General features: G+C 38.5%; 1 protein-coding gene across 2 annotated transcripts in view; it reads left to right on the top strand.

The window, feature by feature from the left end:
* lamb2 (laminin, beta 2 (laminin S)) overlaps positions 1-15,299 on the top strand; it is a 39,778-nt gene that overhangs the window by 3,342 nt on the left and 21,137 nt on the right. For both annotated transcript variants that reach the window (XM_081387661.1, XM_081387660.1), the window contains exons 3-4: positions 12,234-12,403; positions 12,510-12,645. In XM_081387661.1, the coding sequence (XP_081243787.1) occupies positions 12,234-12,403; positions 12,510-12,645 (306 nt within the window). The remainder of the gene's footprint in view (positions 1-12,233; positions 12,404-12,509; positions 12,646-15,299) is intronic.

The raw sequence follows: 15,299 nt of genomic DNA, 5'->3' as shown, positions 1-15,299 counted from the left end.
TTTGCTTGTCTACTCGCCTTTTGAGGATTGACCACAGGTTCTCTGGGATTAAGATCCAGGGAGTTGCCTGGCCACGGATCCAATATTTCAATGTAATGATCTCCGAGCCACTTCATTATCACTCTTGCCTTGTGACATGGTGCTCCATCAAATTGCTCCTGGATCGTTGGGAGATGTCTATCAAACGTCTTGCAGGACATATTGACATCATTCTTTATTCATGGAATTTTTTTTTAGGCAGAATTGTGAGAGAGCCCAATCCCTTGGATGAAAATCAATTCCATGCAGGGATGGTCTCATGATGCTTCCCTGTTGGCACGATGCAGAACCCATGGTAGCTTTCACCTTTTCTTCTCCAGACAGTCGATTTTCCAGATGCCCCAATCAGTTTGAAGGGGCATTGTTTACTCACCCTCATGTTGTTCCAAACCCGCAAGATTTTTATTCCTTCTGGTCGCTCTTTTCAATCCACTAGAGCTTCAAAAAAGTCATAAACGCACCATCAATTTTTTTCTTCTGAACAGAGCATGCAGAACAGTTTTGTGATATGGATTTATTATTGAAAAGAGACGACTCCAAAGAATGATTCGTTCACAGATTGAAACACTTTTTTCACATTTCTCACACTTTCTCAGTCCTTTGACCTTCTGATTCCTGACAAATCTCATGCTCCACATGTGGACACGTATGTGCCACAGCTGTATATACCTCGTGATTGTCAGGATATGAAGTATTTTAACAGACTGTCCTGAGGGAATGAAGAATGATCTCTCATGCAGGTCAAGGGAAGTTGTGCAGAAACATTATAATTCATGCTGTACCCGTATTCCCCGGAGAACCTGCCCACAGAACATCCTCTTTAATGAGCTGGAACAGCTCCAGCAACTCCTTCAAAGAACATTTCAACTAATTTAGTAACACAGTTTACAGTAAGGTTCAATTTATCACTCTTGCAGGGACGTAATCACAAAAGAAAACTACTAATTAATAGAAATCATAAGAGGGCAACTGTTCAACCGTTCAGAATTAAGGAAAGCTTTTTTTTTTTTTTTTTGCAATTAACAGGTCAGTTCACATACTTTGCTAAGACTTATACTACATTTATACTGTTCAAAAATACAGTAAAAACTGCTTCTTATATTTTCTGTAAACCGTGATAGATTTTTTTAATGATTCTTTAATGACTAGAAAGTTCAAAATAACAGCATTTAAAAGAGAATAGAAATCTTTCATACACTGTAAAATCGAATTAGTTAGACAAAAAAGCATGAAAACCGATTGCCTTAAAAAAAACAAGTAAAGTGAAATAGGAATGTGGTACTGACAAATGCTTAGTTAAAAAATAACTGTAGAGAGTACTTGATCATTTACTTTAAGTCAAATATAATTGTTACCATTGTTGTGTTTTGCATGCTGCATGTTGAAGTCTGTGTTACTCAAGTATGATCAATTGCAAGATGGACCACAAATATAGAGGGATTATATAAACCCAATTAAAAGTTTCACAAGGTGTTTAGGACATAAGTGTTTGCAACAAAATTATAAAAGATTATTAATTGACATGAATATAGTTATGTTATACGTCATTCATTCATTCATTCATTCATTCATACATTTTATATATATATATATATATATATATATATATATACACTCACCTAAAGGATTATTAGGAACACCTGTTCAATTTCTCATTAATGCAATTATCTAATCAACCAATCACATGGCAGTTGCTTCAATGCATTTAGGGGTGTGGTCCTGGTCAAGACAATCTCCTGAACTCCAAACTGAATGTCAGAATGGGAAAGAAAGGTGATTTAAGCAATTTTGAGCGTGGCATGGTTGTTGGTGCCAGACGGGCCGGTCTGAGTATTTCACAATCTGCTCAGTTACTGGGATTTTCACGCACAACTATTTCTAGGGTTTACAAAGAATGGTGTGAAAAGGGAAAAACATCCAGCATGTTGATGCTAGAGGTCAGAGGAGAATGGGCCGACTGATTCAAGCTGATAGAAGAGCAACTTTGACTGAAATAACCACTCGTTACAACCGAGGTATGCAGCAAAGCATTTGTGAAGCCACAACACGCACAACCTTGAGGCGGATGGGCTACAACAGCAGAAGACCCCACCGGGTACCACTCATCTCCACTACAAATAGGAAAAAGAGGCTACAATTTGCACGAGCTCACCATAATTGGACAGTTGAAGACTGGAAAAATGTTGCCTGGTCTGATGAGTCTCGATTTCTGTTGAGACATTCAGATGGTAGAGTCAGAATTTGGCGTAAACAGAATGAGAACATGGATCCATCATGCCTTGTTACCACTGTGCAGGCTGGTGGTGGTGGTGTAATGGTGTGGGGGATGTTTTCTTGGCACATTTTAGGCCCCTTAGTGCCAATTGGGCATCGTTTAAATGCCACAGCCTACCTGAGCATTGTTTCTGACCATGTCCATCCCTTTATGACCACCATGTACCCATCCTCTAATGGCTACTTCCAGCAGGATAATGCACCATGTCACAAAGCTCGAATCATTTCAAATTGGTTCCTTGAACATGACAATGAGTTCACTGTACTAAAATGGCCCCCACAGTCACCAGATCTCAACCCAATAGAGCATCTTTGGGATTTGGTGGAACAGGAGCTTCGTGCCCTGGATGTGCATCCCACAAATCTCCATCAACTGCAAGATGTTATCCTATCAATATGGGCCAACATTTCTAAAGAATGCTTTCAGCACCTTGTTGAATCAATGCCACGTAGAATTAAGGCAGTTCTGAAGGCGAAAGTGGGTCAAAGACAGTATTAGTATGGTGTTCCTAATAATCCTTTAGGTGAGTGTATATTACTTCTCTTTAAACCAAATTACTGATTTCTTATTGCATCGCTGCATTAATGGGAAGAGAATTACAGTAGAATAAATGAAGTTCCAAGTGCCCAAACAAAGGGAACACTAATTGCCATAATGGCGACTAAAAACATTTTAGGAAAATCAACATCAATTTATGAAGTCAGCTTATGTGAGGTTCTCTCAAATTTTTCAATTGTTTTGCCAATTCAACATTCAAGATGACTTTGGGAGATGAGTGAATGCAAAGAGAGAAAATTAACTGCAGAAGTGGAGGAAATTAGTGAAAAGTCCATTAAGAATTTCCCCGCCTCAAAAACCAAACTCAAACCAATCAATTAATCTTTACTTGGGTTTTCTGAATAAACAAAGCATAGTATGTGAATAGTACAGATTACTAGATTTTAACAATTAAGTTAAGACATTAAGTAAAGTTAACTAAAAAGTGTTAGTAAGAATCACTGTTGGATTTTGTCACTTTTGATCAATTGAATGGATTCCTGCTAACTAAAAGCATTATTTTTATTTATTTTTAATTGTACTGACCCCAAATTTTTAAACAGTGTAGGTAGAAGATTAATTTCCATAAGGTCTCTAAAATACTGTCCTTATAGATCAGATAAACCTATGAGCATGTTAAACCTATGAATGTGGTTAGGTTGTTTGGAATGTATGTGTTTTTAGCAGATTTAATATTTTTACTCAGTTCTCATTGACTTAGTGCCGTATGAGAGTAGGGCAGGAACATACAATTCATCATCTTTCTGCTTTATTCCCAGCAGTCTTATTGGGAAAAGGTCTATGTGTTTCATTTAAACTCAAAAACAAGTATCTAAAGACTGATTATCTCTAATCCTATAAGGACATTCTCTCATTGGTGACATCAGTTCATCTGTCAGGGCTTCAGCTGTTTTGTTCATTGGAGGAGCCACAGGAGCCGAGGAAAGAGACTTTGGGAGAGGAGTGTGGGGATGTGTGACTGGAGAGGAGCTAGATATGACGGGATCTGGAAATAGCACTAGGGTTAGAGGAGAGAGCAGACTTTGAGACTGGGCAGTGGGCTCCAAATAGCAGACACCTCTCGTCAGACTAACTAGACTCACAGTGCCAAAATAAACTCAGTGAAAAGGGAGTAAGATTACCAGCAGCAACATCCTGTATCCGCATGTATTCTCTATATTTCACATTTGCCCACAAGGGCATCTGAATGCTGCATCATCATTACTGTCATGTCTTGCTCAGGCTTTGACAGTCACTGTGAGGAGACTGAAACTGTTTATGTCTGCCGTTGTCTGCTTTTGTCACACACAGTAGCCACAAAAAGCATTTAGCCACACCTAAAAACACATGAATGTCTTTGCATTGTTTTCTCGATTTGTTGATAAAACCCATCTCTTTAGATCACGATATTAATTATTTCTGTATTTCAGTACATATACACACTACCGTTTAAAAGTTTGAGGTCAGTAACTTTCAAAAATGAAAATTTAATTATAATGAATGTTTCGGATTATTCTGAATTTGCAATAATCGATTTTCCATCAAATACTACTAAAAATCCAAAAGGTTATTTGCTTCAAAGAAAGACAGCACAAGCAAACCTTTTATTTCACCTAATAAAATATTGGAGGTTTTAAACAATAAAACAGTAGATATACTGTTTAAAATAAAGCATAAGGATATGTTTGGACACTTTCAAAAAATAAAATTTTGTGTAACGTGATGTGGACAATAAGTATGTTCCCCGATATTCAGAATAGTAGTAGAGTTTTCAATGACATTCTTTAAACTTTATGTTTGATCCCAGTTTTTTTTAGGTTACACCCTTTATAGCGGGTACCGCATCCCTGATGCATATAGGGACGCTAGAGACCTTGTGTGCAGATCTTTTTCACAGGAAGGGTCGGTATGGAAGGCACGTATTTAGAAGTTCTGGCTTCAGTTCATCCAACCCTGGTCAGATCTCTAGAAGATTCTTACCTCATTCTCTGCATTCCAGCAGCAGGTGGACGGATGTGGACAGTACGTCAAAGGTCAATGCATACCAAGATTTTTAAATTGAAAAGCTGTTTACATTTGACCTGTGGTAGTTTCACACTATTTGTGTAAAAACCTTGCTTAAAATTGTTTCAGTGGGGCCCCTGTGCTTCTTTATGGTCTATTTAGGAAATGACCGGCTGTTTTCTGTGCCATGCTAGTGTCACTTTTTCCCCTCCTGTCAAATGAACAGTCCCCAAGATAAAATGACTCTCTGGGGTTAGAGACACAAGGAGGCGATTCTCTGCTTTCCCTGGTCGAGAACAATCCCCCTCTGAAAGCTGAGAGGGGCAAAGATGCAAGAAAATGAAAAAGTGGAGCTCTTGAACAAAGCGGACAGTCCCAGCTGTGATAATCCCTACCTGGCACACAGAGCCAAACCCAGACCAGCAGAAACCAAAACTACAGATAAGAGAGGGAGGGAGGTTTATTAGATTTACAGAAAAAGAAAAACTTATGAAAAAGTGAAAGAGAAAGTCTGAATGTATGTAAGAGAGAGAAAGCCATAAAAAGATGAGCTCAGACTGGACAAACAGGACCCCAGAGAGCATTGTGGGATATGGCCGGTCCACAATCACTGTGGCCTGTGGCTGTGTTTTCAGAGATATAGATAACATACTCTGCCCTACTACAGGCTGCACTGTACTACACTGAGACTGAGTTTGTCTATTCTGAGTCAGTGAACCTTGTCAGGATTACTGCACAGCCCCTATAGCAGCCCCATCTATCTGTCTATCTGTCTATCTGTCTATCTGTCTATCTGTCTGTCTGTCTGTCTGTCTGTCTGTCTGTCCAACCTTATTTACATGACATGCAGGAAAAAAAAAATGTTTAACTAATTCTGTCCCTCGTTTTACTAAATTGTACTCACAATATAATAATTTATAATTACGTTTAAAAACGTGCTGATGTGTTAGTAAATTGTGGGAATGTATTGTTAATTTGTGGCCATGATATAGGCCTTCATATTCTTATTGGTTGATCGTCTTGATTGTTCACAGGTGTTTCTTGTTAGTCATTTTTCTTGGTGTTTAAATAGCCCTCATGTTTCCATTGTATCTTGTCTAGTTTTGTTTATGTAACTGCTGTTGGTGAGTCTCATGTCACCAAGTCAAATTCGCATTTTTTGTCGTGTCGGTGTCAGTGTCGGTGTCGGTGTCGGTGCCGGTGCCGGTGCCGGTGTCCATGCTGGTACTGTTGTCGGAGTCCATGCCGGTGCCCGTGCCGGTTTCATGCCAGTGTCGTGCTGGTGTCCGTACCGGTGTCCATGCCGGTGTCCGCGCCGGTGCCCGTGTTGGTTTCATGCCAGTGTCGCGCTGGTGTCCGTACCGGTGTCCATGCCGGTGTCTGTGACGGTGTATGTGCCAGTGTCAGTGTTGGTGTCCATGCCGGTTTCCGTGCCCATGTCAGTGTCCGTGCCGGTGTCCGTACCAGTGCCTGTGTCATTGCCATGCCGGTGTACGTGCCGGTGTCTGTACCGGTGTACGTGCCGGTGTCTGTACCGGTGTCCGTGCCGGTGTCCGTACCGGTGTCCATGCCGGTGTCCGTGCCGGTGTCCTTGCCGGTGCCAGTGTCCGTGACAGTGCCAGTGTCCATGCCGGTGTCTATGATGGGGATGGTGCCGGTGTCCGTGATGGTGCCAGTGTCCGTGCCGGTGTCCATGACGGTGATGGTGTCGGTGTCCGTGCCGGTGTTGGTGCCCGTGCCGGTGCCAGTGTCCGTGATGGTGCCGGTGTCCGTGATGGTGCCGGTGTCCATGATGGTGATGGTGGCGGTGTCTGTGACGGTGCCCGTGTCCATGCCGTTGCCTGTGCCAGTGTCTGTGTTGGTGTCCGAGCCCGTTTTATATTGTGTTACCTTGTAAGGCTTTGTTTTTAAAATAGGGACATTAGTTTGTCTGTAATGCTCAGTCACTTGCAAAATAGTAAAACCAACATGAAAAAGAATCGTAAATGAATCGTGATTTTCCTGGAAAAAAAAAGTGATATCATGTTTTGCCATATTGCCAACCCCTATAGGCCTACATATATTTCCCCACTTGTCATGTGCGGAGCTCCATAGATTGTGCTACATACTTAACAGTATTCATTTATTGTAATCTGTATATTCTATTCAACACCATCCAAGACTGGTATGCATTTTATGTATTTCTGCTAACTTGACTACCTTGACTATGGGGTATTTAGTTTGAAATCTCCTCAGTGAGTACAGTAAGGAAACAGCAGGTCTTTGTTAGCTCTGAGGTATGTCTGCCGTGCCAGCTGTCCTCCCACATTCCTGAGAGCTTGTCCATGTAAGGCAGAAGCAGCGAGTGGCACACACACTGACTGAAGGGCAGCTTTCTCAAGCAGACCTTCGGACATAGTATGAAACCTGCATTTATGAGTGAGAGGCTACTAAATGAACCAAGCCACACGGTTTGATCATCATAAAAACATGACAACAACAGTATGAACTGTGTTCTCGCTGTCACCATTTATTATCATTGCTCATTGTGGGTGTAGCAACTAAATGAGAAACTATTTCCATTTGTCAATCCTTAAAGGGAACTTTTCGTTCTCAATCCACCTGCTGGGTCTTGTATAGTCAAGAATATTTAAAAGAATAGTGCAAAAAAAATGGTGTCATCATTTACTCACCCTTATGTCCATACAATGAAAGTTAACAGGGTCGAAAACAATGGACACCATTAACTTAAAACAAAAACACAGAGACATTTTTCAAAATTTCAACATGAAGATGAGTACATTATGACAGGATTTTTTTTTTAGGTGAACTATCCCTTTTAACAGAGGAACTCCTCTGCCACTCACATTTAAAGGGTTAGTTCACCCAAAAATTTAAATTATGTCATTAATGACTCACCCTCATGTTGTTCCAAGCCCGTAAGACCTCCGTTCATCTTCGGAACACAGTTTAAGATATTTTAGATTTAGTCTGAGAGCTTTCTGTTCCTCCATTGAAAGTCAATGGACGGCATACTGTCCATGTCCAGAAAGGCAATAAAGACATCATCAAAGTAGTCCATGTGACATCAGTGGCTCAATCTTAAGTTTATAAATCGACGAGAATACTTTTTGTGCGCAAAAAGTAAAAAAAAAATAACGACTTTATTCCACTATTCATTTCCTTCTCTCTGGGCCTCGAGCTATTTCACGTAGTGTTTTTGCGCAGCGCGTCTATGTTGTACGTCACACGTAGGCTCACTATTGGCCGACGCTGGTCATGTGTGATGCGTGTGACGTACAACACAGACGCGCTACGCAAAAACACTACGTGAACTCACTCGAGGCCTAGAGAGAAGGAAATGAATAGTGGAATGAAGTCGTTATTTTTGTTTACTTTTTGCGCACAAAAAGTATTCTCGTCGCTTCTTTGATGATGTCTGTATTGCCTTTCTGGACATGGACAGTATGCCGTCCATTGACTTTCAATGGAGGAACAGAAAGCTCTCGGACTAAATCTTAAATATCTTAAACTGTGTTCCGAAGATGAACGGAGGTCTTACGGGCTTGGAACGACATGAGGGTGAGTCATTAAAGGAGAACTCCGGTCAATTTTAACATTGAGCTCATTTTTTTGTACATTTGGAGTGCTGTCAATACAGAGAACAACGACAAAAATCAGTGTTGCCTACACCGAGTTATTCTATTTTTAAAATTTGCACCCTATTGACTTCAATGGGGCAAGTAGTAAGCCTGCATTTTAGCCTCTTAACATCCTTTAAGTGTCATTACAAGTGCACAGAAAATGTGAGTGATTCCTTCCGAGTGAACACGGGTGAATCTGACTGCAGTAGATGTTAGAGATATTAATAAAAATGAAGTTAATTCAGCCAGCGCTCATACCTCTGTTTACATCCTGTTTTCGGTGGAAGGCCATAGTAATCGATTGTCGAGTTCACGCGCATAGGTTTAGTGCCTATGATCACGCGCGTGAACTCGACAATCGATTACTATGGCCTTCCACCGAAAACAGGATGTAAACAGAGGTATGAGCGCTGGCTGAATTAACTTCATTTTTATTAATATCTCTAACATCTACTGCAGTCAGATTCACCCGTGTTCACTCGGAAGGAATCACTCACATTTTCTGTGCACTTGTAATGACACATCAAGGATGTTAAGAGGCTAAAAAGCAGGCTTACTACTTGCCCCATTGAAGTCAATAGGGTGCAAATTTTAAAAATAGAATAACTCGGTGTAGGCAACACCGATTTTTGTCGTTGTTCTCTGTATTGACAGCACTCCAAATGTACAAAAAAATGAGCTCAATGTTAAAATTGACCGGAGTTCTCCTTTAATGACATAATTTTCATTTTTGGGTGAACTTACCCTTTTAAGCCTTTGCTTCCCATAATTCAGCTTCTGTACACTTTCTCACTGCTTTGTGGTCAACACACTGCCAGAAAGGTTAAATGTAAAACCAGCACCAGATTCATTGCTCGGTCATTGCTCAGAAATTGCATTGGGTGTATCTAGACTTATCTGTTTTTAGTTGCTCTGCCTGTTGGGGAAGGAGATGGAGATGGTTTTCCCTTGAATTTGAATTTAATTCCTTTCTCAGGCATTTTCCCATCAGTTCCTATAGTTTACAGTAAGACTTTTTTTGGGAGTTTGACTCAAGGTGGGTGTGTTTCCGTATGTGGATGTGTGAGGCCAGGTCCTTGTGTGTGTGTGTGTGTGTGTGTGTGTGTGTGTGTGTGTGTGTGTGTGTGTGTGTGTGTGTGTGTGTGTGTGTGTGTGTGTGTGTGTGTGTGTGTGTGTGTGTATTTTGGTGGCAGAAGGATAAGAGATGGTACGGTGCCAGACAGACGCAGCTGTCTTGTGTTGAAGGCACAGATCTCTGATGGATAAATGCTGTAAACAAGAGTTTTCCCAGGCTACTCAAGTCCACTTTCTTAATTCTTTTTTTGTGTTAGCTTAGATTTGATTTCTGACATTAAAAGCTAGAAATCTATCGAGACAAATTACACACGGAGTGTACATGTGTATCACAGCACCTGTCTGGAGCAGTCCCAGCTTTATTAACTGCAGACCCCAATATCATCTCACATGGTTTGTTTGGGACAGTGGCAGGAATTTTTAGCAGCTGTTGGGTGTTGTAAAAGATTGCTCTCTGTCTCTCTTTCTCTCTCTAATTAAAGCTACACAGTTACATTTGAGATTTGATTTAACCCAAGATTTAACCGTGGCTGCAAAAGCCGCAAAGTGTTTAGGGCTGATCAATAGAGCTCAAGACGTATTGTATTGATATTTTTTTAGCCTTTTCGCAATATTTAATAGTTTTCAGGGTTTTTTTCACTCAGAGAAATCATCTTTTTGACCAAACAGAAAGATTCTAAATATTCAATGTAGAAAATAAAATCTAATTACATTTATATAGTATTTTTCAATAAAATTAACATGATTAAGAATCGTTTAGTATTGCTCTTAACAGTGGTATTGCTCTTATTTATCTTTATTTACTAAATCATTTTAACACACACAGAAACAATGAATCATTATTTTTAATTGATTCATTACAAAAGTTTCATTTGATTCACGTAAAAGCATCAATGTTACCTACTTACTTGTTACTGAAGTGTACTTGTGAAAATACCAGTGAAAAAGTACTAATGGCAGTCTTTGAGAAACTACACTGTAAAAAGTTTAACTATTATTTACTCAATTTTATTGGTGAAACATTTTTACACTCAAAAAAATTGAGTAAATTTTAAAGCTGTGAAATCAATGAAATATACTGTATGAATTGAGTAAATGCAAGTAAAAAAATTAAGTAAATCTGAGTAACTGCATCTGGTACATTAACAAATAAAATTGAGTAGAAATAATTTAACATTTAAACATTAAAAAAAACAATATTTATGAGTAATATTAACTGTTTTTATTAATGAGTAAAATTAACTTTTTTATTTTCTCTAAACCTTTGTAAAATAGTACTCCAGACAACCACCATTATACATTACATTGGCCTTTATTTTCAATGAGTACAGCAATACAGCACATTTTAGACTGTTTTTTCATGTATACAATATTGCCTGCATTTAAACTTATTTAACAAGTAAAAATGAAATATTTAAACATTCAGGTAGCCTAATTCAAGTGTAATCAACCACTCTGTTATCCAATATCCACCGAATCTGCGCTGGTCCTCATGCCGGAGACAGACTCGCGCTCTGCGGGTGAACTTTGAACTTCATACCGCCGTCCTGCGTTTCACTCACAGTCACTGTCTGAGGCACAGCCGAAATATACTGCGAGCGACTGACACAACCTGCCAATAAACAAAAAGTGATAGTTCTGAGGACATTTTATCATCCAAATGATAATAATTATATTCATTATCATTATGAAAGTCATGTGTTTATGCAAAGCGTTTCAATCACGCAAAAAGACAAACGCGGCTCTCGTCTCGTTTAGGTGTCGAATTACGCCTCTGTATGTTGTTTTGCATTAAATATGATTTAAAGCACAGTAATGATTTTATAGATAAAATAAAACATACACCAACCTGAATTTCACAGTGAAAATGCACCAAATCTGCGACGCTGAGAAGAGAGCTGTTGTTCTGGAGACTGGAGAGTTCAAACAGCCACGCTCACTCCAACCGTCGAGTTTTCGTCACGTCAGAGGGTGGGGGAGGGGGGGGGCATTGTTTTAATTGAGTAAACTTACTCAATTTTAAGAGCGTGTTAAATATATTAATAATATTGATTTGAATTAAGTAATTTTTTTGTTTCTTGAAACAGATCAGTTTAATTAAACATTCTCAAATATTTTGATAGAAATTTCACATATATATTAAGTATATTATAAAGAAATAATTGGTTAGTCAAATACTAAATTATTTTATTGAAAAAAACTTAAATATATCTGTAAATTTTAGATAAAATTAACTGTTGGATTTTTACTCAATTATTTTGGTATGTTTAACTCAAACAATCAAGTAAACGATATACAGAGATTTTATTAAGTTAACAAAGTTAAAAATTTCTGTAATATTTACTAAGCCACAGAATTATTTTTTACAGTGTAAATAGCCAAATAAAAAAACACAATATTCATGATTTGGCTTAATTTGATATTGCCAAATAATTTCCCATCATGCTAAACAGCTTTGTTTTTCTCTTGCACCACAGACTGAAGGGACTTTTTGTGGAAACTTGGCATGTGTTGAGCTTTAATGGAAAATTGCCTGAGCTCTGGTTGGCCAAACTGGCAAGAGAACAAAAATTTGATGTTTAATTTTTTCTTGTACTCTAAAGGTTCTACTTGAACATTTCAAAAATACAATCATGTTCTGCTCATCATGTCTATTTTGTTTCTCTCTGTTCCATTAAAAGTCTTGTCAACGACCAGCGCACAGGATCCTGATCTTGCTCACGGCTGTTCCCATGGAAGCTGTTATCCTGCAACCGGTGACCTCTTGGTGGGTCGGGAAACGAACTTGAAAGCATCGTCCACCTGTGGCCTGCGGAGGAGAGAACCCTACTGCATTGTCAGCCATCTGCAGGTAACCACACCATACACACACACACACCATTTTGAGCTTTTTGTGAAGATGCTGATGATGCAGTGCATGCTGATCCTTTCCATTTTCGACTCTTGACCTTATGTAGGAAGAGAAGAAGTGTTTCCACTGTGATTCACGGCGACCTTATGAACCTTCTGTCAACCCCATGAGTCACCGCATCGAGAATGTCATCACCACCTTCAAAGCACACCGCAAGAAGTCCTGGTGGCAGTCTGAGAATGGTGAGAGAATGACCTTCGTATCAGACGAGCTGAACTTTCTTGGGCTTTTAATGCTTTATGAGACTCATAGATCAGAGTCAGATCTGCATGGCTACCAAAGCTCAACATGTCTGTGTTAACCGCTGCACCGTGGCTTCAACCTCAGCCAACTGTTAATTAAGACATACAGAAAACCATGTGTGATAATCTATAGCTTCAGCCATGTTTTGATGCAAATCCACACATCCGTTTGGTTTCATTTGTCAAATGTAGAGTAATATGTTGCCAGGAAATTTGATTGCCTCCCTGAGCCCTCCAAACCCAGCTGCTTGGCAGGGACTGGAAACGCTTCACATGTATTATTAGAAGGTTGATGTTTAGAGCGTCTATTAATAACACAGAGGCTGAGGGAGAGAGATGTATGTACTCAGTGCTGGGGCAAATCAGCCTAAAACAGTTCATAGAATAAGTCATTAAAACTTTGTTTTTTGAAAGAAATTAATACTTTTATTTAGCAAGGAAGCATTTAATTAGTCAAAAGGGACAGTAAAGAATAAGAGCAAAAGAATTAAGCAGCACAACTGTTTTCAACATTGATAATAATAAGAAATGTTTCTTGAGCAGCAAATCAGCATATTAGAATGGTTGGAGACTGGAGTAATGATGCTGAAAATTCTGCTTCACAGGAATAAATTACATTTTAACATATATTAAAATAGAAAACAATTATTTTAAATTGTAATAATATTTCCCAATATTACAGTTTTTATTTTTGCTCAAATAAATGCAGCCTTGGCGAGTGGCGACCATTAGAGACTTCTTTCAAGTACATTGCATCTTACCGACCCCATTTAAACGGTAATGTAAATTTATGTAAATAAAAAAATATATAAATGATAATATAAATATTTTTATATTATATAACTAGAAATTACATATGCTAATTAACTAATCAAATTAATAACCAACCACATGTATCTGTATTTGCTGACAAAAGCCCCCAAATGAGGATAATTCAAAGACATTACATACAGTCATTGAATACACATACAAAAAGTGGCTCCAATAAAACTGTTCTTATTTACATATTTTCTGTCATGCAATGAAAACAGTATGACTATATGTTAACCAGCAGTTCAAAAAGTCGCTAGAATTGTCACTAGTCACATTTTCGTAAGAAAAAAGTCGCTAGAGGGGCCTGAAAATTTGCTAATCTAGCGACAAAGTCACTAAATTGGCAACACAGGCCATTAATAACTTAAATTGACAGCCTTAACTTTTTGTAGTACAATAATGATGGATGCTCAGAATGGAAGTATGTACAAGAGTGCAGATACAGAGGAAGTTTGTTAGTTGATTTGGCTGTATTTCAAAGCTCTGATGTCCAAGCTCACCCTGACATACACTCACTCCCTAAGCCCTGCAGTATTACAGATAATTACAGACAGCCTGTTGCTAGCATACCCACAGAGAGAGGCAGAGAGCATGAAAAAGGAAACCACAATTCTAATAGAGCAGAACATGGAAGAGAAGGATGGAAAAGAGCAAGAAAAAGCTGCAGGATGATACCTGAACCTAATGCACCCACAGCATTTATTGTTTACTCTGTTAAATGCAGTGTTGGGGAGTTACTAACTAAAAGTAGTGATGCCACTAACTTAACTACATGTTCGCATGACAGTAGTTGATCTATTTAAAAAAATTATGTTGATTGTCTAGTAACAAGTTACTTTTTTTAACAGGTAGCAGTGCAATGCGTTAAATGCTAAATGGTTGTTTTTAATGTAACATTGTATTGTGTACTCAATTGCTATTTAGCTATAAATATATTACTCAATATAAAGTAATATATTTAGATATAAACATAGTGCTATTTGTAGTTAGCTACTTTTTGTTAGTGGCTTATACTCTACTACTGATTTTTTACTACTTTAATTAGCTTGTAGCTTGGCAAGCTACACTTACAGAGAAGCTTTCCAAACACTAATGGCTGATGGGCTGAAATTATATTTAGATCTTATATGTCATTTTATCCCAAACAATACCTCTTTACATCTTAACAAAGTTCCTTTAATAGTTTAAGTGCATGAGGGAGGTCCCTGTGTGTCAGATGTGTATCTTCTCTGTGCTCAGCGAAATTAAGTATGGGCATTTTCAGGAAATGTCACTATTTTTGCTCTTGGTTACTATGGCTTCATTGACTTTTCAGTAACAATGCTGTATAATGAACAGTAGATCAGTTGTTCAGCACTTGTGTGTCTCACAAGTGGCTCCTGTCGTGGCCCCTTTATTGCTTTAATGTTCACAATTATGACAAAAATATGGGGGTATGTCAAATAGTAACAAAGTTTCCCTGATGAATAAAATAAAATAATGAAAATAAAGTAATACAAATAAAATAAAATAATAATTTAAAAAATCACTTCAAGAATTTCAGGCCCTATTACCAGTACCCTGTTCGTGGGAACTGCCTTTTCTTTGGCTTTCTTCATGATGTGTCATGTGTTTTATAGGGTAAATTTGGTGCTACACATGAGAGTAGTCTTTTTCATGGCTCTTTGGCTTGTGCTCTGAATTGAGGCTTAACGACTTCCTCCTCCAGCCGAAACACTGAAACATGAATTGAAAAAACAGCATGTCATTCAATCAATTTCCTTTTGTGCTCTACTTGACCT

This window comes from Scardinius erythrophthalmus, assembly GCF_964197995.2.
Source record: "Scardinius erythrophthalmus genome assembly, chromosome: 15".
Classification (NCBI taxonomy): domain Eukaryota; kingdom Metazoa; phylum Chordata; class Actinopteri; order Cypriniformes; family Leuciscidae; genus Scardinius; species Scardinius erythrophthalmus.
This window is presented reverse-complemented; position numbering and strand designations above follow the sequence as displayed.